The 25011-nt window shown below is 54.3% G+C and overlaps 2 protein-coding genes across 8 annotated transcripts in view; both read right to left on the reverse strand.

The window, feature by feature from the left end:
* Window positions 1–4095: 4095 nt before the first annotated feature.
* On the reverse strand, window positions 4096–11777 carry LOC129148009 (butyrophilin subfamily 2 member A2-like). Its single transcript, XM_054712236.1, has 7 exons — window positions 11693–11777; window positions 8904–9251; window positions 7632–7913; window positions 7155–7334; window positions 6655–6675; window positions 6536–6562; window positions 4096–4715 (listed from the first exon to the last, which is right to left on the reverse strand). Exons 1-7 carry the CDS (start codon window positions 11775–11777, stop codon window positions 4096–4098), a joined length of 1563 nt encoding a protein of 520 aa, XP_054568211.1.
* Window positions 11778–14274: 2497 nt separating this feature from the next.
* The window catches only part of LOC103304029 (butyrophilin subfamily 3 member A3), a 32535-nt gene continuing 21798 nt past the window's right edge, over window positions 14275–25011 (reverse strand). For 4 of the 7 annotated variants that reach the window (XM_054711903.1, XM_054711904.1, XM_054711905.1 and 1 more), the window contains 6 exons: window positions 20089–20289; window positions 19956–19976; window positions 19850–19876; window positions 18840–18863; window positions 18419–18445; window positions 14835–15881 (listed from right to left, as the gene is read on the reverse strand). In XM_054711903.1, the coding sequence (XP_054567878.1) occupies window positions 15223–15881; window positions 18419–18445; window positions 18840–18863; window positions 19850–19876; window positions 19956–19976; window positions 20089–20289 (959 nt within the window). In that variant the 3' untranslated portion in view covers window positions 14835–15222. The other 3 variants (XM_054711902.1, XM_054711901.1, XM_054711900.1) reach the window with 3 other exon arrangements.

The raw sequence follows: 25011 nt of genomic DNA on the forward strand, positions 1-25011 counted from the left end.
TGCCCCAAGGCCGAGTTAAAGCCACAGAGGAGGAAGGGGCAGTGCCCTCAGGAGCGCCCGCCCCCTCCCATCCCAATGTGTTTACTTTGGAAAGTTTTCCAGGGACCACGGGAAGGTCTGATGCTCAGAGAACAGGGTCTACGCTGGTGCGCCGGGCAGAGTGAACAGGAAGGGGGCAAGAAAACGTGGGATGAGACGGGCAGCCTCTGTTCTTTTATCTCTAAAATGGGCATATTGTTAATAATAACCTCGTTCAGAGAGGTACCGGGAGGACTAAATGAGGTTAAGCATGTAGAGCACAAAGCATACGGTAGGGACTTAACAGAGGGTGCATTTTATTTTTTGTTATTTATGTGGCTGAGAATTCAAGGCAGGCTGTACGTACCTGTGTGATTCGGTTTTTAGGGCCCCAGGTTGCCTCCCTGGGAACACCTCATGAGGCCTGTGATTCCTATTTGAGGCTAAACCTCTTATTGTTATGGGAAAAATAAAAAATATGGGAAAACATTTTTAAAAAGTAGAAATCACCCATAATGTCACCAACTAATGATAACCTCTACTCACATGTTAGCATCTTTCCTCCCAGGGTTTACTTCATGGGCATGTGCATCAAAAAACAGAACTGATGAGGTTTTCCCATAATTTGAAGGGTGATTAACAGTTATGTGATACCATATTGTAGGTTCCAACCGTTCCCAAGATTGTGGGCATCTTGTTGTGTTTTTGGTGTGTGTGTGTTTTTTTTGCCTACTATACACAGTACACGTTACACATAGGCTTTGTCCTTATCTTTGATGATTTCCTGATACGCTTTCAGATAAGTTCCAAGAAATGTAGTCGTTGGGTCCAAGGGGATGAGCCGGCTGCCCAAGTTCCTTCCTGGAATGCTGAACCTGTATCACCGTCATTGGATCGTCCTCCTCACCTAACCCTGCCTGTACCTCGGAAGTGGATCAAGCTGCGATCTTATTTATTTATTTTTTTAAAATATATTTTTATTGCTTTCAGAGATGAAGGGAGAGGGAGAGAGAGAGACAGAAACATCAATGATGAGAGAGAATCATGGATCAGCTGCCTTCTGCACACCCCACACTAGGGATGAAGCCTGCAACCCTGGCATGTACCCTGATCGGGGGAATTGAACCGTGACCTCCTGGTTCATAGGTTGATTCTCAACCACTGAGCCATGCCGGCCAGGCTTACCATGCATTTATATAATAGTGAGGCTGGTCACTTCTCATATTATCCACTCAGTATTTTCCGAAGTGAGCTCTTCAGGCCAATCACTCATTTGTTTCCTAGACAGATACATTCTGGAGCCTTTTAAAATATATATATATATAAATTAAAGATGTCAGCTCTGGATTATATTTGTGGCAAAATCCTTCGTTACCACAGTTTAGTCCTGGACTTCTAATTGGGACTATGATGGAGACCAAAAAATGATTGACCCACCAGACTGCTAGGAGAATGACTTCCCAAATACAAGTCTGATTATTTCACGTTTTGCTTAAAAAATCCCTACATATGCCCAGCTGGTGTGGCTCAGTGGTTGACCGTTGAACCATGAACCAGGAGGTCAGGGTTTGATTCCCTGGTCAGGGCACATGCCAGGTGGTGGGCTCCATCCCCAGTGTGGGGCTTGCAGGAAGCAGCGGGGATCAATGACTCTCATTATTGATGTTTCTGTCCTCTGAAATAAATAAAACATACATATTTTTAAATCCCTACAAATCTCCCTAGTGACCCCAGCACCAAGGTCAGGCACCTTAATCAGGGCAAGAAAATGCTGTAGGATCGAGTGTTCTCCTGCTTCCTGTTTCCTTCCTCTCCTCTACTTTCTCCAACGGCTTACACGCCCTTGGGAGGAATTTGGGTGGAGATGTGGTTGTCTCAGCCCACAACACCCTGTCAGGCCTTAAGATGGTAGTGTTGTCTCCCTCTCCCAGCTGCCGGCTTTCCATGAATTGTGGGGATGCCCTGAAGAGGGCTCTGGCTCAGGGTTTTGGGCTTGTCTTCTTTGCATGTGGCCTAATCAAGCTAAGACAAAGGACTGGGTGAAGGCATCATGGATGGCACTGTGTTCTGTGGCTCGTTACTGAGCATTGGGTCCGATGCTCTTTCCCAGGACACGCTGCTGGCACGATGGTAATAACCAGATAGGACCCACTGATAGGTTGGCATGGTAGCAAAGACATCAATCCCCATTGACCAAGCCCGTGCTGAATGTATGTGCACTGTACCCCTCGGAGTTTGTGTAGGTGAAGTGCTGGCAGGGCAGTGAGGAGGCCTGGGTGATGTGGTGATGGGTTTCTGTATGGAAGAGGGACTCTTGAGGGTGGGAGAGGTGAAAAGGCCCTGGGGTCAGGCTGAGTGGGAACGCTGCTGCAATGGAGAATTCCCAGAATAAAGTGAAAGGGAGATAGGACCTCGGAGGAGCCAGTGAAGTGAGGTTGGAGTGAGCTTGCAGGGAGGGACCAGGGAGTCTGACGCACCTGAGCTCCCCCCAGAACCTACCCCACTGCAGCCCCTCCCTGCCACCTGGGGGGGTGAGCCCTCCAGGCAGGGCTGCATTCACGGGGTTCTAGAAAAATGGTAGACTACAAACCTCAGGGAATTTTAGTGGTGGGCCAGGAATTCATCCACCTTGCTTTCCTCTTGTGGGGTACTCAGGAGGCAGCCGATCCATGATTCTCCTCATTGGTGTTTCTACCTCCCTCTCCCTCTCTGAAATCAGTAAAAATATATTTTAAAAAACAAACAAAAACACACGAAAGTCCAGCTAAACACTGTGTGGTTTCGTTTTCGGCCTGGGGAAGTCACTTTGTTAGAATTTCCTTCTTCCTTTTCCGGGCAGTAAGGGAACCTTCTCCTTGAAAACCCGTTCCCAGTGAATTTTAATGGCTCCAGCGCATGAGCTGCAGGAGCGGCTCCCACGCTTCCCGTTTGTTGCTCCCCGGGAAGCCCTCCCTTCCAACCCTGGCCTTTATTTGACCCGAGGCAGAGCTCACCCACTGAGAACAGCCTTTCCTGTCGGGGTATTTCTTGAAAACAATTAGTGGCAAGTATTTAATTGGCATCTGCCCGAGATTGCGCACCTTCTCACGTAAGTAGATATGGGAATCCAGTCTCTATTAAAGCCAGACATTGGGTTTGCAAAACAAACTGAACAATGCCATGCACATCACGAGCATTTATTTTGCTTTGCAAACAAGTCATCTTTCACAAAAATATGTTATGTTGGCCTTAATCCGTTTATAGCTCTCATATAAATATAGATCGTCAAACATATCTTTGAAGCTTTTCAGTCCAGTACAGTAAATACTAGCAGATATAAGCAAAAATGAGCAGAGGCCCTTTGGGGCCTCGATAGTTTTACGTGAATAAAGGCATCCTGAGGCCACGAAGCAGAAACCAGCGGCCTCTCCCCTGAACTAGGCCTTGTGATGAATTGGTTCACTGCTCCCCTGTTCAGCCAGGGCCTTGAACCTCCGGCCACTCTCAGTGATAAGTACTGCTGCCTTGGTTTTGGGGGACACCTGAGCCAGGCCCAGTCCCCGGGGAGCCTCGTCTTTCACCCTCTGTCCTCCTTTTTCATCCTTTTAGCCTGGGAGCTTTGCTGTGTCGGCTCAAACCCGGGGTGGGCGGGGCTGGGCCTGCAGGTGCTGGGACCCTGGGCCCTCCTGAGGGGGCTCAGCCACACGAGGGCCAGGCGCCCCCCCCCCCCCCGCCCGTCCCTCTTCCTCATCCCTGACGTCCCAGCGTGGCTCTCCGTGCTCAGGTCCTGGAGCACCTGCCGGCCTCACCCCCAGTCCGCGGTGTCTGGTGTCGACTCGGGCTCAATGCTCACACGTCACCTGATGCCAGGCAGGGCTCTCCGCCCGCCCGTCGCCGTCCAGACCTTTCTCCTGGGTCGGGAGCCATATGGGGACTGAGCCTGGCCCCTGCCCCAGGGTGACCAGCACCTGAGCTGCTGCAGCCACAGCCTCCCAGGGAGCCGGGCCCGGGGCTGCCGAGGGTGCACGGGGCCTCGGAAGGAGGTTCTCCGAGGTGACCAGAGCGGGGTGCGTGGCAGGAGGGGTGGCCAGGGCTCCCCTACTCTCCTCGGAGGAGACCAGGGAACTGGAGGCTGCGCTGGGCCCCCGCCCTGTGAAGGACCAGGCCGCCCTCGGGCACCGGGACGCCCCGGGCCCCCGTGAACGCGGGGCAGACGGACAGGGCGCCGTCGTCGGAGCCCAGCCTGAAGAAGGGGCGCAGGGGCCCCGAGAAGCGCGCGCGGGGGCAGCTGTAGAGGTGCGAGCGGTCCCGCGTGTTGTAGAAGGACACGTCCCCGGCCTCGTAGTCCAGGAACACGGCCACGCGGCGGAGGCGCTCCCGCACGGGCAGCACCCGCTCGGGCGAGGCCAGCGCCCGGTACCGGCCCTCGAACATCTCCAGGGCCCAGAAGCCGTGCTCGGGGGCCAGCGGGGCCTCGCCGCGCCTCTCCGCGCCCTCCGCGCACACGCCCACGGACCAGCCCATGACGCGCTCCACCGCCACCTCCCAGCAGTGCCGCCCGGCCGCGAGGCGCGGGGCGCCCAGCACGCAGGGCCGGCAGTCGAACCTGGCGGGGGTGTCGGGCAGGCTCTGCCGCCAGGGCCCCCGCCGCACGCTCCGCCGGTCCTCGGACAGGAAGAGCTCGGGGTGCGCCGTCTCGGGGTCCAGGACCACGTCGGCTGCGGAGGAAGCCCCGGGTGAGGCGCGGGGGACACGCCCCTCCCTGGGATGGGGTCCCCGAGAAGGGCCCGGATCCCAGGTCCCCGGCAGCCCCCAGGCGAGAACTCCCGACCCTGCTCCCACCTGCGCGGGCGGGGCGCCTCGGGCGGACAGCTGGGCTCCGGAAAGGCGGCCCCGCCAGCGCATGAGCTGCCGGAGCGGCTCCCACTCCCCACATCCTCGGGTCCCCCCTTTTCTCCTGGGGACCTATGACCCCCCGACTCTCTTTAGCCGAAAACTTTCCTACTCGGCTTCATCCGGCAGAGGCCCCGGCCCCGGCCCGCCCCGGGGAAGCCATCAGGGCCGACGTCTCCCTGAACGCACGCCGGGCAGGAGGTCCCGGGTGGGTGCTCTGCGCTCCACCCGATTAACCGGGCGCCGGCGACTTCCGTGAGGGACAAGGGCTCCCTTCAAAGGGCAACAGGAGGACAGGCCCCCCCAAAGCCTCTGCCCCCTGGGAGGCTGCCCGGCCAAGGCGGGGCCCTGTTCCCAGCCAGCTGTGCCAGTGACCTCTCTGGGCACAGGAGGTGCTCCCACCTGCCCTCCCGTGACCGGACCCGCCGACACCTCCATTGGGTTAAAATGCCTCTCTCCCTCCCCATCTTGGTAGTCCATGGGGACACTTCGGAAATTCTCCTGAAGAGGAACGGTCCAGCCCTGGCCGGTGGGTTGGGCTCAGTGGAGAGAGCATCGGCCTGCGGACTGAAGGGTCCCGGGTTCCATCCCCGTCAAGGGCAGGTACCTTGGCTCAGGCTGGATCCCAGGCCCTGGCTGGGGCGTGCATGGGGAGGCCACCAGTGAAGTGTCTCTCTCACATCGATGTGTCTCTCTGTGTGTCTCTCCCTCTCCCTTTCACACTCTCTAAAGGTCAGTGGGAAAATATCCTCAGGTGAGGATTAACCATCAATCAATCAATCAATCAATCATTCAATAAGGAAAGGGCCAAGCACCATGGAATCTACTAAAACCTGGCCTCTTTGGTGCCTTTGAGCAGAAGGTGCTGAATCACACAGCGCAAGGAGCTCACAGGGGAGGCACAGGGACGCCTGCCCAGTCCCGCTCCCCGTGGGCAGGAAGGCATGTCCTCAGGCAGGCTCCTGCAGCCCCCTGCCCGCCCCACCCACAGCGCCTCCCGGCAGCCTGCACCTTCCCCCAGGTTACAACTATCTCAGCCAGTAGTGTCCTCTCTCTCGTTAATCACGGGTCCAAAGAGTCACGACCACGGAAACATAACCTTTGGGGAGGTCCAGCTCTCGGAGACACATGAGTCACTCCCAGAACTGGTTTTCGAAGCAACTGCAGGCACACTGACCGAGGAGGAACCGGTGATTTCCTCAGTGCAAAATCAGGCGGGGCTCAGGGGTTCATGAACCAGGTGGTCCCAGTTCGATTCCGGGTCAGGGCACACGCCCGGGTTGTGGGCTCGATCCCCAGTGGGGTGGGGAGGAGGTGTGTGTGCAGGAGGCAGCCAATCCATGATTCTCTCTCATCATTGATGTTTCTATCTCTCTCTCCCTCTCCCTTCCTCTCTGTGAAATGAATAAAAACATCTTTTTAAAAAAAACGAGGGTGGGAAGGAAGCAAAGAGTTGACGCCAGCCCCGGGAATTCCCTGTGGGAAGAGCTGGGATGCCTCACTGGGTGGGGGTGGGATGCTGCGAGTGAACTGACCCCAGCCCAGGCCCCCAGGCACTGTGGCCCCTGGTTCCCCTCAGCGTACACGTCCCTTTGGCTGGCTAGTGGGGGGAAGCTCAGGAGGTGAGGGACGGCCGGGTGCTCACCCGCGTGTAGGAGGCCTCTTCTCCATCCTGCAAGGGGACAGACAGTGAGCTTTCCCTGGTAACCGTGACCAGCAGGAAGCACGCGGCGCACAGGGCCACGCAGGAAATGCTAGACTTACGCAATTCTTCTTGAAGTTGCTCTGAAAAAATAAACAGAAACACATGAACGTCCTCAACACGAATAGCTCTCTGGACGTGAGTCATTGGTAAACAAAGGCCAAGCTCTTTCTAAGAATACCCCCTCTCCCCGCCCCGCCCCCACCTCTCGGAATCGCCAGGTCCCAGAAAGGAGGTAGGACCATGTGGCTGGACTATCTTGGCTCAGTTAGGTTTGCTTTCTTTCAGCAACAGGATGCTCTCTGCAGCCAGGTGGGTGGATGCAACATCTGAGGAAGGCGAAAGGGAGCTGGGAGGGAGTGGGGGGGGGGGGGAGGGTGACGGGACGCAGAGCCCCAAGCCCTGACACAGTCCAGTTTGTTCTCTGTGCGTGTTCTCTGTCCCCCAGGCTCCTGCAGCCCAGCGGTGTCCTGAGGACAGCAATGACCTGCCTTTTTACTCTTTCACTTTTGTTAGACGTTCTTCCTCCCTTTTCCCACACGTTCTTTCCCCTGCTCCTTACGTGCCATCTCTTTCTCTTTATTTTCAAGATCTTTTTCCAGGGACAGAGCTTCTTTTCTCCTTCGGAGTTTCCTGACGAGACAGATGCTGCCGAGGATGACGATGAGGAGGAGCAGAGCAGGCAGGACGACAGCCAGGGCCCCCATCCAGGGGAAGGGAGACGAGCTGGGGATCAAGGGTTCTGGAAGGGGGGCCAGAGAGGTCCCAGTGCGTGAGGCCAGGACGGTCCGGGGGGAGAACCATCACAGGGACGAAAATCAGATTTACCCTCAGAGAAGAGGCTCCCACGCCTGAGTTTTGAGAGTATTTGATGTTTCCCTTGTGATGCGGGGAGAGGCCTCAGCTCAGCTGCTGCCCCAGCTCTTCAGGGCCCAGCACCCTCCCATTTCAGCTCCTTCCCCAGCCTCACTGGGGCTCCGCTCTTGTCTGCTGAGGACACTGCCCTCATGGCTGGGCTCCCAGAGGGCAGGGAGCTAACCTGGAATGAAGATCACAGAGTCCTTCTCCTGGCCGAGCAGCGTGTTGTTGACGGAGCAGGACATGTTCCTCACGGAGCTGTCCGCGATAATCACGGACAAGGTGACCCTGAAGAGGCCGTCAGCATCCTGGGCGTAAGCCTCCTCCAGGGCGGGTGTGACCTCACCATACGGGTCCCTCCACACTGCGTGGGGCTCGGGGTACCACCCTTCCGACGTGCATTCCAGTCGGATGCCCTCATCCTCATGGCCCTTCATCTCAATGAGGGGCGTGGAGCCCAGGCCTGGGGACAGATAAATACGTCTAAAGTCTCTAATTCTGAAGCATGTTCTTGGTAAAGATGCTCAGAGATCTCTAACAAGGAGCAAGAGAATCATCTGTGGGGTTTAGGAAGCTTGGAACAGAGCATCTCGGAGGGAGTGGGGGAGGGCAGTGGGTGAGAGGTGATCAACCAAAGACCTTGTATGCATATGTGCCTGGCCCATGGCCACACACAATAGGTGGTGAGGGCCTGGAGTGGGGAGGGGGTGGCCTGGAGGGGGTCAATGGGGGAAAGGGGATATATGCAACATTTTCAACAATAAAGGTTTTTAGAAGCGTTAGGGATTAAACGTTCTCCCTGTTCAAGGATCCCCTGTGTTCTCTGTGCTTCTCAGGACTCCATGCCCACAGCTCAGCAGGGCAAAGCCATTGGTTGGGCCCTGGAGCAGGAGGAGGCCGTCCTCCGAGGTTGAAGGGCATTCTAGGCAAAAACCTACTGACTGGCCGACCGGTGGCTCAGTGGTTGAGCATCGACCTATGGACCAGGAGGTCATGGTTCCATTCCCTGTCAGGGCACATGCCCGGGTTGCATATGGGGGGTGTGCAGGAGGCAGCCCATCAATTATTCTCTCTCATCATTGATGTTTGTTTCTTTTCTTTTAAAAAAAATATGTTTTATTGATTTTTTGCAGAGAGGAAGGGAGAGGGATAGAGAGAGAGAAACATCGATCAGCTGCCTCCTGCACACCCCTACTGGGGATGTGCCCACAACCAAGGTACATGCCCTTGACTGAAATCGAACCTGGGACCCTTCAGTCCTCAGGCCGACGCTCCATCCACTGAGCCAAACTGGCCAGGGCTGATGTTTGTTTCTCTCCCTCTTCCTTCCTCTCTGAAATCAATAAAAATATATTTTAATAAATATATATTAAGAACAAAACAAAACAAAACAAAAAAACCGACGGGGCTGCCAGGGGCCTAAGGTTCAGCTCTTAGGAGAGACTCGACGCACCTGCCACCACCAGGCGCATGGCGGCCTCGTCGTAGGACCTGCCTCGCTGGAAGTAGCAGCGGTAGACGCCGTCGTCGTGGGCTGTGACGTTGTGAATGACGAGGGCCACCCTCCCCTGGCTAATGTCCCCGCTCACAAAGGTGGTCCGTCCGCGGTACTGTGCCATCTGCTCCTCGGGCCGCTCGCGCCCGCCCACGTACACCAGCACCGCCGGGGAGAGCCGAGCCCGGCACCACCGCACCTCCATGTCCTCCGCGCTTTGCTCAGGCGACAGGTGGCAGGGGAGCGCGGTGCGTTCTCCCACCATGGCCAGGATGGGCTCATCCGGTCCCACGACTGTAAACTGGGCTGCGAGACAGAGGCACAGGCTCAGGCGGAGCACGGGCCATCGGACATCGAGGGCAGGAAGGCGACAGGGGCCTTACAATGTGGTAGGCAGAGCAGCTGAATCAATCGGAAAAGTAATCCTGTTATTTTAAATCTTAGAACACAGATACTTATGTGAATAGGGGCTAAGGTTCTTATATGTGAACAGGGGTTACGTTTTTCTTCAGTTTCCTTTCCAAGCGAAGTGATTGGGGAGGTGACTCAGCTGTGTGTCCAGAGAGCAGAACCCATAAGCAGGGTCAGGCCAACCTACCAGGAGGCAGAACACCATCTGATCAAAGGCATCTCATTGCCTGAGGACTAAGGACAATAGCGGACATCTGAGACCCCCAGGCCTGCACACAGCACCCAGCCCCTTGCTCTTTACAATCCTGTCCCCTGCACCTGCTGGGAGACAGGACTTGATGCTTGTAAGCGCCCTGTCTGCTTGGTGGGCTGGCCTTCTCAGTAAACGCCTTATAGGCCTCAACCTGCCTTCGTGATTGGACACAGCCACAGGCAAACCCAAGCCCGCCCAGGGGGTTTTTCCCGGTAACAAAAGGAAGTGGCTCTTCTCGGGGACAGCTATTCCTGTGCTGAGGGGTCTGGGGGCCAGTCGCTGTGGCTGGTTCGAGCTAGAGATGCCTAGTAAGTACCTACCAAGGCGGCTAACACTTGGTGAACAGAACATAAGAGAGGCCCACACCGGGTACCTACAGACCCTGTGCTTAGAGGTGTCCTGGCCCCCAGTCCAGCCCGGCCTGGGGGACGTTGGGACTGGAACTGTCCAACAGGGTAGCCGCCAGCCAGTCCCAACTGAAACCTGCTGTCGGTGTGAAATGCACACAGCCCTGGCCGGTGTGGCTCAGTGGATAGAGCGTCCACCAGCCCTGTAGGGTCCCGGGTTCAATTCCAACCAAGGGCAGGTACCTTGGTTGCAGGCTCCTTCCTAGTCCTGGTTGGGGCACGTGCAGGAGGCAACCAATCAATGAGTTTCTCTCACATGGATGATGTTTCTCTCTGTCTTTCCCTTTCTCTTCCACTCTCCCTAAAAATCAATGGAAAAATATCCTCCCATGAGGATTAAGAACAACAAAAATTTGAATGAGGCCCAGCCAGCCCAGCCAATTGTGGGGGAGCACGGGACTTGGTTGGAAAGTCAGTAAGGAGGATTCTCCGGAAGGTCGGGGCCTCTGGGGGGACCTTGCCGAAGGCGGCAGCCCTGCCTTGACTTTTCCAAACAAGTCCGAGCCCCGGGGTGTTTTGCTAGAACCTCTCTGTTTAGTCTTTAAAGACCTGACCTTGTAGGAGCATGTGCTTTCTTAGGGATACTCACCCGGCTGATTGTATCTGAGGCTAATTTCAGTTCAAGCTGTTGTGACAATAAAAGGCAACGAGGCAGGTGAACAGGGTACTTGGTGGCGACAGCCAAGCAGTGCCTTAGCCTCTCTCTCACAGAAACGGGTGTTAGAGCATCTGTCCATCCGTCACTCAGGGTCTTCCGGTCAGCCCCAGCAGCCAATCACCGATTCTCTCTCATCATATCTCTCTCTCTCTCTCTCTCTCTCTCTCTCTCTCTCTCTCTCTCTCTCCCTCTCTCTCTCTCCTTTCCTCTCTGATAAAGTTTGAATTATATTTTGGTTACTTGTTACTTGGGGGTTATGTGCCTTTGAACTGGGGGCGCTGGTGTGAACTCAACGAACAAGTGCATAAGGGTGTGAGTACATACAGAGGGAAGTGTGGCAGCGCCCTACCTGAGACCAGCCCCCACCTGAGACCAGCCCCCACCTGAGACCAGCCCTCACCTGAGACCAGCCCCACCTGAGACCAGTGCCCCACCTGAGACCGGCCCCCACTTGAGACCGCCCCCACCTGAGACCGGCCCCACCTGAGACCGCCCCCACCTGAGACCGGCCCCTACCTGAGACCAGACCTTACCTGAGACCAGCCCCCACCTGAAACCAGCCCCCACCTGAGACCAGTCCCACCTGAGACCAGCCCTCATCTGAGACCAGCCCCCACCTGAGACCAGCCCCACCTGAGACCGGCCCCACCTGAGACCAGTGCCCCACCTGAGACCAGCCCCACCTGAGACCAGCCCCCACCTGAGACCAGCCCCACCTGAGACCAGCCCCACCTGAGACCAGCCCTCACCTGAGACCAGTGGCCCACCTGAGACCAGCCCCACCTGAGACCAGTGCCCCACCTGAGACCAGCCCCACCTGAGACCATCCCCCACCTGAGACCAGCCCCACCTGAGACCATCCCCCACCTGAGACCATCCCCCACCTGAGACCAGCCCCACCTGAGACCATCCCCCACCTGAGACCAGCCCCCACCTGAGACCATCCCCCACCTGAGACCAGCCCCCACCTGAGACCATCCCCCACCTGAGACCAGCCCCACCTGAGACCAGCCCCCACCTGAGACCAGCGCCGACAGGCCGAGGAGCGGGAAGAAGAGCAGGGGGTCCGGCAGGGAGACGCGCAGGGAAGCCGCAGGCTCCATGGCACCGACGACCAGTCGCCGGGGAGGCCGGGGCGCAGGCCGGGGGCGCAGACCTGGGGAATGGCCAGAGACCTGGCACCGCAGTCCTGATCAGCAAACGTCCTGTGACTCGTGTTGGTGCCATCAGAGCCCCCACCTGTGTCCTGGGCACCCCCTTCCTCTCCAGTTCAGCGTCGTCCCCACAGACGGACTCCGAACATTCCATGGCCTGAGCCAGGAACCTCGATCCCCGGCTCGGCTCACTGCTCAGCCAGAGCTCGGTTTCCGCAGGGTCACCCGATAGCTTTCCGCCTCCCTCTTCCCCCTCCTCCTCCTCCCCCTCTCCCTCTCCCTGTCTCCTCCTCCTCCTCCTCCTCCTCCTCCCACCCCCTCCGCCTGTGCGCCCCCAGGTGAGGCCGCCCGAGACCCCGGGAACCCCCTCTCCGGGGCCCGCCCCCCCCACCGGCCTCCCTCCCGCCCCCACGCGGGGCGCAGCGCCCTCCGTGCACCTGTCGGACTTCACGGCGGCGTCTCCTCTCCTCCGCGGACGCAGCGACGTTCCTGTTCCCTCTGTCACCCGCCCGCGGGCTCAGGCACGACCCGGAGCAAACCTTCCCGCCCGCGGGGAGGGAAACTCCCCCTCTCCCCCCACAGGGGCTGGGGGTCTGGGGGGCAGGGGGCTGGGGGCCTGAGGGGTTGGGGGGCCTGGGGGGTTTGGGGGCTGGGACCTGTGTCCTCTGGGTCCCAAGATTTCCAGGGGGTCAGCCAGCCAATGGCGTCTGGCCTTTTTAGTTCCCTTTTCAAACAATGATGTGTTTATTGATTTTAGGGAGGAAGGGAGAAGGAGAGAGACCAACATGGAGAATCACTGACCGGGTGCCCCCTGCACGCCCCCCCTGAAATATGGTAGCAACTATACTTCGGTAAAAACTGCCGTTTAAATTTTAACCCTGCTCTTCTGGCTTCTGCACTCACTCACTTGCTTAGACAATAGGGTAGTCACCTCAGCTCCAGACTGAGACCTGGAGACTCACCAAGGTCATTTTCCTGTGCCCGTGGACCAGAACCACAGGAGACGGATTCCCACGGACTCAGTGGCTCCAGGAGTTGACTGCCTTTAGAGATTATTAACCCTGCTCAGTCCTGCTTTTGTACAATCTGCCTTCGCAAGATAGACCCACATTCCAATGTATTTAGCATTTAGAACAAAGGGAAGTTCTTGTGGTTTGGACCTTTAAAAGGACCGCCTACACCTAGGACGGCGGTCGTGAGGGTGGCCACCTGCGTGTGGTGCCCCGCGGCCGTCCTGGCCAGTTTTCAATAAACCCTTGCCTGCTTTTTTTAGTCAATTAGCGGCCTCCGGTGGTCTTATTTTTGACTCCAGGGTTCGACCCCACAACACCTCCCTCCCGCCCCCTCTCTACTGGGGATGGAACCCTGACCTCCTGGTTCATGGGCTGACGCTCAGCCGGGGAGCCGGGCCCTTTTCCTTTCTTTAGAGAAAGGGAGTTTCTGCTCCAGTCTTGCCATGCCCTGCGGACGGTGGCGTCGCTGCCATGAAGACAGAGGCCCGTGTACACGTGTGTGTGGTTGGGGCTGAGGTGAATGTAAGCACCCTCTTCCCAGAGCCCAGGGATCTCTTTAGAGTAGCTGGGCTGGTGGGGGGCTGGGAGGTGGGGGACTCAGGGAAGGGCTGGGGGAGAGAACGGAGCCAGCAGCTGCTAAGGAGACCTGTGACTCTGAAACCATGGAGTGAGACGGGAGGAGGCGTGAGAGGAGGAAGCCCTCTTTTTCCCTGTGAGGTGGCACTCGTGTCCGCAGGACCATGGCAGCCATCAAAGGCTCCGCCTGCCAGGTGATGGTCTGGTGGGCCCAGCACCCCTGTGCTCAACGATGCTCCCTTCCTGGGCCCCTCAGACCCCAATCGGGCCATTGTGTGCATTTCTTCTAGAATACTCTTCCCACGAATATTTCGTAACATTCCCCACCTGTACCTAAATGCTTTCTCTGGAGACTGCTAATTTCCTTCTAAGTTGGACAGTGCAGTTAGCACACAAGCAACAGCCCTACTAGCAATTATTCCAGGACTGGACTCTGTTCCCCAGGCCATTCCGTTGAGCTGAGTTCTTCCCTCACATCTGCCTCCTGGGACAACAACTCCAGATGCTCCCAGCCTGGAGTGCTCCCAGCTTCTTCTGACCCCCAGCAAGTAATGGCACCCTCGGTCCCACCACTGCAGGGAACTCAATTCTGCCAACAACCAGAATTAGCAAGAATCAAACTGCTCCCTAGACCCTCCAGAAAGGAGCCCAGCCTGCAGACACCTGGATGTCAGCCCGGCCATGGCCACGCTGGGCTTCTCACCTGCAGAAATGTGAAGTGTGGAATCTGTGCTGCATTAGGTCATGAAATTTGTGGTTTTCTTACAGCAGCATACAAAGCTAATCCAATAAGGATTTTGTGAAAATGTGGTGGGTAAACGGTGGGGTGAGAATCTGGAAGAAGCTCATTTGCAGAGTGAAGATTATTAACCAATTTATTTAACAAATGTAACCTGACAACCACCTGCCGGGTGGAGGGGACACAGTGGTGACCAATCACAGTGATGGTGATGGAGTGGCTCGTCCCCAGGACCCAACAGTTAAAGGAACCTCCAGGAACATCAACGCATGCTCAGCGTGGAGTGTCCCTTTCCTGGAGATGGGGCTACAGTGTGATAAAAAGTCCACTGCAGTTCACCTGGCTCCCATTCCCCCAATTCATGCCTCACACGTGAGCTTCAGGGATGAAGCTGGAGGGTTGGTTCAGCTTCATGGTCACAGGTCACAAGCTGGTGAGGAGTTTGGCCTCTAGTCCCCTCTCTGCCCCGGGTGATGCGGTCACTGTGAATTCGTTCTGTGGACGACGTCATCATGGACAGCCAGCCAATGGAGCAGTGGGCCATGGCTCTGACAGTCCCCCTTGAAGGAACCAGGTGGGTGCGGCCTTTGTAGTCACCTACAGTGACCTTCACCCTGGGGCCCAGAGAGGGAACCTCAGGCTGCCCATGACCCTGACCAACAGGAACATTGCCTGCAAAGGAACAGACCAGAGGTAGAGGGAGGGTCAGAGGTCAAACACCTCCCAGCAGCACTGCTTCCTGCAAGAATTACACGTCACTTCCCTGGGCCCTGCCTCCCTTTCCACACGTTCAATGAGGCCCCCTCACAGGGGTGCTGTGAGGATTGGTGAGTGAAAGTCACCTGAAGCCTTTAGCCCAGCACCCACCACATTCTGTGTTATCTGTGAGTGTGAGCTATGGCTGCAGGAAGGCACTGAGTCACCTTTGGAGAGTTAACCTCCTGCACCCTGGTCTCCTCATCTGTCACGTGGAAAAGTTGGAAGATAACTAGGAAAGTGCTTCACTCAGTGAGTTTTTAGCAAGTATGTTCCTGCTTGAGGTTTTGCTGTTAAGCAGGCCCTCAGCTCAGGGCTGGGCAGGGGGAAGCAAAGACTGATCTTCTGCCTGAGGGTCTCCATTGCCATAAGCTGAGCCTGAGGCCACTGAGGTCTCCAGGGAAGGGCCAGGCACTGGCTCAGACACAGGGGAACTCCCCAGTTCTTTTAGTGCCTGGCAAATGGTCAAGGCAGTGGGCTCCTGTGAGAAAATCCTGAAAAAAGGCCACAGAGGCCAAGTGAAGGAAGCCTGTGAGAAGGTGAAGATGTGCGATCCATCGATGGCATCATAGAACAAGACTTCCCCGTTCTCATAGTCCAGGAAGACCCCCACTCTTGTAGGAGGGTTGACAATTGTGAGTTTGCTCCAGGGATCGGTTTGAGCTTGGAAGTCATGCACCTCCAACCTCGCTATTGTCCAGAATCCATTCTGGGGTGTTATTTTAACAAGTTTTATCTCTAAGTCCACTCTACAAACCCCAATTTGCCACACTTTCCTGTCCCCCACATCCACCTCCCAGAAGTGTCTCCCTGACGTGAAGCTCTCACGGCCCAGCACACAGTAAGGATCCTGAAATCTCCTGGGGTTGTCTGGCAGGCTCCGCCATGCACTTGTGTACTGCAAGCTCCTCTGGTCCTCAGAAATGAGGAGGTTGGGGTGCGCGGTGTCCGGATCCAGAATCACGTCCGCTGCAGAGAGTTCCAATGGTGTGGGGTCAGCCATGGTATCCGGACCTGAGAGCCTCAGGCTCCAAGGCTTGGGTCTGGTTGGTGAAACCCAAGCCCAGAGCCTGGGGTCCCAGCTGCCCCAAGTGTGACCATCAGCAAAGCCAAGGGAAACCACAGGGCCAGGTGTTGAGTGAGGAAGGGAGTGTGACGAGGGCTGGGGTCTGCCTAACCCGCCCTCTCAAGTGGCCACCTTCCTTCTATCTTCTTCCTGTTTCTGCCCCAGAAGGACTGTGCCCACCTGTGCTGCAGAGTCACATGGATTCCAAGGGCCCCAGCCCCTGCTCTACCCTCCTGAGCTGGACGACTTCCTTTTCTGCACAGTGTCTTTTCACACACACACACTCACACACACACATACACACACACACAGTCACACACACACACACTCTCACACACACACACACACTCACACACACATTCACACACACACACTCACACACGCACGCGCGCGCGCGCGCACACACACACACACACACACACACGCTATGTAATGTCTCCAGTCTCAATGTGATGTCTGTAACATGGGAATTAAAGCACTCATCTTTAGGGCAGAATAACACAGAATGTGAGCTACACTGAGCCCAAGGCCAGGCATCCAGGAAGCATGTGGTGTGACCACAGTGACCAGGTCTCTGCTGTGCTGGGGCCGTGCTGGGCTCTATGTGATCTTCACTCACACCTGCCCCTCCCTCTTTGCCCAGGAATTGTCCTCCTTGAGCAGCATCACTGGGCTCGCTGCCTCTGGTCACCTGCTGGCTTTGGCCAAGGGCAGGTACTGGCTGAAGACTGGAGGGAAGGAAAGAGAGGCACAGCCCCATCCTCCCCACTTCCTGTGATGGAGATGCTCCAACAGCGCACACCTCCTCTCAGGCAGCCTCTCCCTGAGCCCCAGCCTCCTCAGGGCTCCAGTGACTGCTCCCCATCCCTCTGCCTTGGGCCTGGAGGTGGTGACAGCTCCCACTGTTGTGAGCCTGGGGCACTGCTCATCCTTGTGCTTTCTCTTACAATACCCCTGCCTCTGGAAGTAGGTCCTTCCCTAAACCCTCTGTAATCACTGGGTAGATGTGGCTGAATCAAATCAATTCCATCTCTGTGTCTGGGATTTCCTTCATCTTTTCATGCTGTGATGTTTGCCCAACCTCACTGTCCTTAGCAGGCACACCAAAGCCTTCAAGGTGATCATGATGTGTGGTCCTTAAAATGTAGCCATGAACAGTTTTTTTTAGTAACACTAGGATGACATGACAACAGAGGTCAACACCAAACGTGATAGCATCCTATCTAATAAAAGAGTAATATGCAAATTGACCATCACTCCAACACACAAGATGGCTGCCCCCATGTGGACACAAGATGGGCACCACAAGATGGCCGGCAGGGGAGAGCAGTTGGGAGGGACCAGGCCTGCAAGGGAGGGCAGTTGTGGGGGACCAGGCCTGCAGGGGAGGGCAGGCCTGCAGGGGAGGGCAGTTAGGGGCAATCAGGTTGACAGAGGAACAGTTAGGCATCAATCAGGCTGGCAGGGGAGTGGTTAGGGGGTGATCAGGCTGGCAGGCAGAAGTGCTTAGGGGCAATCAGGAAGGCAGGCAGGCGAGCAGTTGGGAGCCAGCAGTCCTGGATTGTGTGAGGGATGTCTGAGAGCCCGTTTAGGCCCAATCCTGGTAGGATCAGGCCTAAATGGGCAGACATCCCTCGAGGAGTTCCAGATTGGAGAGGGTGCAGGCTGGGATGAGGGATACCCTCCCCCCCCCCCCCATGCACAAATTTCATGCACCAGGGCTCTAGTTCATTATAAAGAACCACCCACCACAAGACTACCAGTAGTTATGGCTGGTGCTGCCACACTCCTTGTCCCTTTGTCCTGTCAATCATTAGTACCCGAGCTGTGTGTTAAAAAGTACTGTAACAGGTCCGTTAGTGGTGAATAGTCTGTGCAGACTGACACATAGTCTGTCCACTCCAACCCAACACCCCTTGTGTAAATGACTCTATAACACAGTCTGTTATAATATAAGGAATCACCTACATTGTTCTTAGGTCATAAGAACCTTCTCCCGACTGTGGTCAATACCATCAGATACACACCCATCATGAACAGGCCATGGATTCCCTCTTGGAGTTTTGACCAACACACACTCATCACCTCATCCAGTCTTACCTCCACCTTCACATAGTAGGAATGACCACCATCATCTCAAAGGGACTCAGAAACATGGCACACATTGAGGAGGCTCAGGGCAGGAGGGGCAGCCCCTGAGTCAGGTCACCTGCTCCCTCTCCCTCCAGCTCCTGCCACCAGCTGTACCCCACATACCTCCTCCATCCCACAATGACCTGGGGAAGCACAAGGCAGCAGCTGTTCCTGACTCTCTCAGCAGCAGATGGACACACTGTAGGGACCTCATGCCACCCACCCAGATGTCCCCCAGTCAAGAGCTGGAGGAGAAGGGAGCCAGGCCCCTCTGTTGTTTTCCCAGGGAACACAGTCATTCACTCACCAGGTTGGTAAAGGGCCATCTTCCACTCTGAAAGGAAGGAGACATAGGCAAGGAAAGGTCATCATTTCTGTTCTCCCCCCACCATTGTCCTCACTGAGCCTCTTCCCTCTCCTTCCCACCAATATCTAGTTTCCTTCCCCCACAGCTCTGAGGATGAGGCATAAAAGCTCTCAGAATGAGGGCTTCCCTCCATCATGGTGGGGCTGTGGGTGACAGGGCCAGGCCTTGCCCAGGAGTGGGCGTGTGTGGCAGCAGGTGAGGGGACGCTGTATCTGGAAGGTCCTCTGGGTGTCCAGAAAGGCAGAGTGGTCCTCCACAGAACATGAGCTCTGAGCAGGGTCTGATGATCCCTCACCAGCACAGAGAGGGTTGAAGGGCTTTGTACACAGGTGCCAGGAACCAGAGAGCACAAGTCACTCACCAGCATAGGCCTGAGACCTGTCACCTGCAAAGGAATTCAGACAGAGTCACCTCACCTGTCCTTTCTGAGTCCTTTCCCCTCTCTTCCTGTTGACCCCCCACATCACCTCCCTCTGCCTGTTCAGTTCCCTGCTCCCCCTCCTCTTTAAGGTCACCTGCACCTAATGACCTGCAGGCACCTAGTGGGGCTTTCCCAGCTGCACCTGCAGGTCTGTCCTGTACGTGTCTGAACAGCAGTCACCTTTAACCATCGTTTCCCTTCCTGAAGTTTCAGTTACCCTCTGTCAACCACAGTTGGAAAATATTAAATGGAAAATTCCAGAAATAACTAATTCATAAGTTTTAAATTGCACATCATTTCGTGTAGCATGGTGACATCCTCACATGCCAACCTGAGAATCCATCTCTGACATGCCAACCTGAGAACCATCCCTGTGCCCAGCATGTCCACCCTGTGTTCCTCCCATGAGCCACTTAGTCACTGAGGAGCCGGCTCTATGGTCATATCTGCCTCAGCTTCACAGGGCTTGCGTGAAAGTTCCCCTTCTGTTCCTTAATGATGACCCATCAACTGCAGTGATGCTGGCCATTGGGGTGTGGCAATGAGAAGCCTTCCTTTAAGGGAGAAGGAGAATCCCACTATACACAGCGTGTGGTGCTATCCGTGGGCCAGGCACCCACTGAGATCATGGAGCCAGTGCCCCTGGCATTCGAGGTGACTGTCTTACCCCTGTACCAGGCTAGGCTTGCCGTGTGCATACGTGTATGCATGTGTGTGCTGAAACCCATCTGCCTCAATCTGCATGATTTCTTGCCCATTTCCAAAAAGAATTGGGCGACTTAGTGAGAGAATTTCAGACACTGCTTTTGCGCAGTTATGATAAATCTGGGACAACTGACACCAGCCCATCCTCTTGAAGAGAATATTCTCTCTCCTTCCGGTTTCCTCTCAGCAGCCTATAGATCCTGTAGAGCAGCCAGGGAGGGAGGACCTCCCATCCAGGTACTCACGTGCCAGGTACTGCTTCTTCCTCCACCCTGCAGGGGAAATGGGAGAGGTCCGTGAGGCGGGTAACCAGGAACCCCAGAACCCTCCTGGTGGGGGAGCGGAACTTACTGAGCTCGTCCTGCAGCTTCTCTGGAAATAAGCAGAAAGAGAAGGTGCTGTTATGGGGATGGAACAGGGGACCCGCGCGGTGTGGGGGCGGCCTGGGGCATTGAGGACCCACCCACCTGCAGTCAGGCCTCACCTTTGGCGCTTCGCTCTCCCTGCTCCCGAGCCAGAGCTGCTTTTTTCTCAGCTAGCTGCCTCTCCATCTCCTTGCTAAAGGCCCAGATTCTCTTCTGCTGTCGCCACCATGAGGACACCACTCCGGCCAGGAGCCCCAGCAGAGCCAGAAGAGTCACCCCCACGGCCACCTGCCAGGGCTGCGCGCTGGAGAAGAAGGGGCCTGTGGAGGGAAAGGCTCAGCTGCTCATCTGAAGGGTTCTGGGGGCTCTGGGTTAGGGAAGTGACACTTCTCTTCCCACAGTGCCTAGAACTCTTCCCGTCATATAGATCAGTGTCTTAATGTCTGACTCTCACATGGGAACAGTTAGAGTATAATGTACATACAGTCATTGGCGTCTCCTCTCTTCCTCCCCCCCCTCCCCGCGCTATTTATCAGCATCTCATCAGGGGCTTAACCTGCTGATTCAGAAGGTGACCTTTGGGGCTGGAGGGCCAGTTCACATTCTGGGTCTTCTGCCTGAGTAGCTCTGTGACCTTGAACCAATGACTTAGCCCATCTGTTCTCAATGTCCTAATCAGCAAGAACATTAAATTAATGCTCTAAAGTCCCTGACAGGACGCCAGTGCCATGCAAGAGTTTATTCATTTAAAAAATATAAACATCTTCGAGATCCAAGATGGCAGCTGCAACATAGTGAGTGAGAGAGTGAAAGGAGAGCGTATGGACATGAGGGGAGTGTCTGTATGTGTGAGGAGGGACAGCTATATTCCACAGGGCTGTTGGAGACTGGCGACGGGGCTCCCTGGCCGGGCAGCCTCCACTGCTACTGAAATCTCTTTCAGAGCAGCCGGCTCTGCCACAGAGACTGCACCATATTGAAGGGGAGAGCAGCTTTGATCGGAAGCCCAGCCATAACTTCAACCGGGGCGACCTTGGATTCCTCCCATGACCCTACAACCACAACACCAGGGACCAGCTGCTTCAGCTATGAACCCTCGAACACCAAAACACCAGCCTCCCCGGCCGCAGGCACCGAAAAGGTTTGTCTGCGGGGAGACAAGGTGGTGCCAAATACGATGGGTACTGCACCTTCTCATAGAGCAGATAGAAAGAACAGCTGAATCAAACAACATCCACCCGAACTGGCGAATTAAACACAGCTGATGAGGCAATTCGTGGACGGAAAGGTCAGAGATCACCTAGAGAGAGCTCTGCCTCCTCAGATTCATCTGGGTGTTTGTTGTTTGCATTTTTTGGAGTAGTTGTTGGTTTTTCGGAATTTTCTCCCCATTTACATATATTTTTTGCCCTTCTTTTTTCTTTCCACTCTTACATTTTTTCCTTTTCTTAATATCACTTTTGCCCTCTTTTCTCTCCCTAATTCTCTTTTGTCTGATGGTCACCTTTATCTGGGGTTATTGGTATCATGAATCCATTTGTGTTTGGTACTCTGTGTGTTGTGTCTTATCATGTTGTATTTTGTTTAATCTCCAAAATTTACAGAGAACTCATACAACTTAACAAAAGGAAGATAAACAATCCAATCAAAAAATGGGCAAAGGACCTAAGTAGACACTTTTCGAAAAAGGACATACAGAAGGCCGAGAGACATAAAAACATGCTCAGAGTCACTAATCATCCAAGAGATGCAAATCCAGACAATAATGCGGTACCAGCTCACACCTGTCAGAATGGCTGTCATAAAAAAATCAACAAACGACAATTGCTGGTGAGGATGTGGAGAAAAAGGAACCCTCGTGCACTGCTGGTGGGAATGCAGTCTGGTGCAGCCACTGTGGAAGACAGTATGGAGTTTCCTCAAAAAGTTAAAAATGGAACTCCCATTTGACCCAGTAATCGCACTTCCAGGACTATATCCCAAGAAACCAGAAACAGCAATCAGAAAGGACATATGCGTCCCTATGTTCATGGAGCACAATTTACAATAGCTAAGATTTGAAAACAACCTATGTGCCCATCAGCAGATGAGTGGATTAGAAAAATGTGGTACATCTACACAATGGAATACTATGCTGCTATAAAAGAGAGGGAACTTTTACCATTTGCAACAGCATGGATCGAACTAGAGAGCATTATGCTAAGTGAGATAAGCCAGTTGGAGAAAGATAAATATCATATGATCTCACTCATATGTAGGATATAATGATCAACGTAATTTGATGAACAAAAATAGATTCAGAGACAAATGGCAGGGGAGGTGGGGGATTAGAGAGCAACCAACGGACTTGTATGCATGCATATTAGCATAACCAATGGACACAAACACTGAGGTGGTGGGGGCTTGCCCAGGGTGGAAATTGCAGGGGTTGTGTGTGTGTGTGTGGGGGAGAGGTGGGTGGGGGGGCGCTGGGTCAATCAGGGAAAAAGGAAACATGTAAAACTTTAGACAATAAAAAAACCCCACAACCAGATTACTCTACCCAGCAAAGCTATCATTCAGAATTTAAGGGCAGATAAAGAGCTTCACAGATAAGAAAAAGCTAAAGGAGTTCATCACCACCAAACCAGTATTATATGAAATGCTGAAAGGTATTCTTTAAGAAGAGGAAGAAAAAGAAAAAGGTAAAGATAAAAATTATGAACAACAAATACATATCTATCAACAAGTGAATCTAAAAATCAAGTGAATAAAAAGTCTGATGAACAGAATAAATTGGTGAATATAATAGAATCAGGGGCATAGAAAGGGAGTGGACTGATAATTCTCGGGGGGGAAAGGGGTGTGGAGGTGTGTGAAGAAACTGGACAAAAATCATACACCTATGGATGAGGACAGTGGGGTGGGGGGGGTGGTAAGGGCAGAGGGAGGGGTGGGAACCGGGTGGAGGGGAGCTATGAGAAAAAAAGAGGAACAATTGTAATAATCTGAACAATAAAGATTTATTAAATTAAAAAAGAAAGAAAGAAAAAAGAAAAAAATTACATTACATTTAAATAATGCCTGTACTCAAACCTCTTAAATCTTATATAATAAAGAGGTAATATGCAAATTGACTGTCACACCCTCACATTACAAGATGTCCACACCCATGTCATCACAAGATGGCCGCCCCTATGTTGTCACAAGATGGCTGCCACAAGATGGCCAGCAGAGGAGGGCAGTTGTAGGTGATCAGGTCAGCAGGGGAGGGCAGTTGTGGGTGAACAGGCCAGCAAGGGAGGTTAGTTGTGGGTGAACAGGCCAGCAGGGGAGGGCAGTTAGGGGTGACCAGGCTGGCAGGGAAGGGTAGTGGGTGGTGATCTGACCTGCAGGCAAGGACACGTGGGCACAATCAGGCTGGCAGAGAAGGGGAGTTGGGGGTGATCAGGCCAGCAGGGGAACAGTTAGGCATCAATCAGACTGGCAGGGGAGTGGTTAGGGGCAATCAAGCAGGCAGGTAGGCCAGCGGTTGGGAGCCAGCAGTCCCAGATTGTGAGAGAGATGTTAGACCAGCAGTTGAACATCCCTCATGGGGTACCAGTTTGGAGAGGGTGCAGGCTAGGCTGAGTGACAACCCCCACCCCCACCCCCACCACCAGTGCACAAATTTTGTGTACCAGGCCTCTAGTATATATATAATAAACATCTTATTTTTCTTGCTTACACCACAGGCAGCATCTGCACAAGCTGCTCTGCAGCTCGTTTCTCAGTGCATCGTGGGTCCTGGGGACCTTTCCCTCTCGGCATGGAGACACGTCTGTGCTTCCTCCCACAGGGCAGCCTCCACTGCACAGGAGTCCCCATGGGAGGCATTTGCACTGTCTCTGACTTTTGTTACTATAACTGATGTTCTAAGAAATAACTTTGTGCCCTGGCTGGTTTGGCTCAGTGGATAGAGCATTGGCCTGTGGGCTGAAGGGTCCCAGGTTTGATTCTGATCAAAGGCACATGCCTGGGTTGTAGGTTTGGTCCCCAGTGTGGGGTGTACAGGTGGCAGCTGATGATTCCCTCACATCATTAATGTTCCTCTCTTTCTCTCCCACTCCCTTTCTCTCTGAAATCAATAAAAATATCTTTTTAAAAAAGAAATAACTTTGCTCATCAGTTATTGCACGCAACCCCGAGCTGATCTGTCAGCTAAATTCCTAGAAATGGAATTTTGGGTCAATAAATTAGTAGTTTGGATTAAGATTGTTCTACACACACCCCTGCCTCCCCTCATATAAGTTGTGTCAATTTATACAAAAACTAGTGGCCCAGTGCATGAAATTCATGCACTTTAAAAGGGAATTAATTAGAGGAAATATTTTAATATTGCTATTTGCCCTTTCTCTATAATAGAAGTGTAAAAGATGAAAGAAATTTAGTAAAATGTATATGAAAATCTTCCTCCTGTCAGATTCTGGGTGCGCCACAGAACCCAGAGTCAAGTCCCTGCCCACCTGCATGTGCCTCAAAACTGCATGAGACCCAGACCCGGACAGCCCCACCCCCATTGGGCGAGATCCAGACCCGGTCGGCCCCACCCTTGTCAAGCCCCGCCAGGCCCGGGGCACAACGTCAGGTCTCCTGGCCTAGCACTGGGGCTAAGGGCGCAGCCTGAGGTCTCCAGTCAAGCTCCGCTGAAAGGGGGGCACAGCCTCAGGTCCCCCGACCTGTCCTGGCACCATGCAGCCTCAGGTCTCTGCTGAACACACGTTTATGGGAACCCCACCTCCCCAGTGGGCTCAGCCATCTTGTGACTGCATGAGGGTTAAATTGCATATTACCCTTTTATTATATAGGATATACCAAATTATACCAACAAATGTCTAAGAGTGACTGTCTACCACAATCCTGCCATCAGTGTTACCAATGACATGGTTTTGTTTGGTGGGAACATCTCCTGTTCAGTGAGACAGGACATCCTTTCCCAGGTATTTCCTTCTGGGAAACATTCATGTTTCTACTGAGCTGTTCTATGTTTGAGGAGATTAGCCCTTTCTCCAGGACGTGTCTGC

Source organism: Eptesicus fuscus, chromosome 22 (assembly GCF_027574615.1).
Source record: "Eptesicus fuscus isolate TK198812 chromosome 22, DD_ASM_mEF_20220401, whole genome shotgun sequence".
Lineage (NCBI taxonomy): Eukaryota > Metazoa > Chordata > Mammalia > Chiroptera > Vespertilionidae > Eptesicus > Eptesicus fuscus.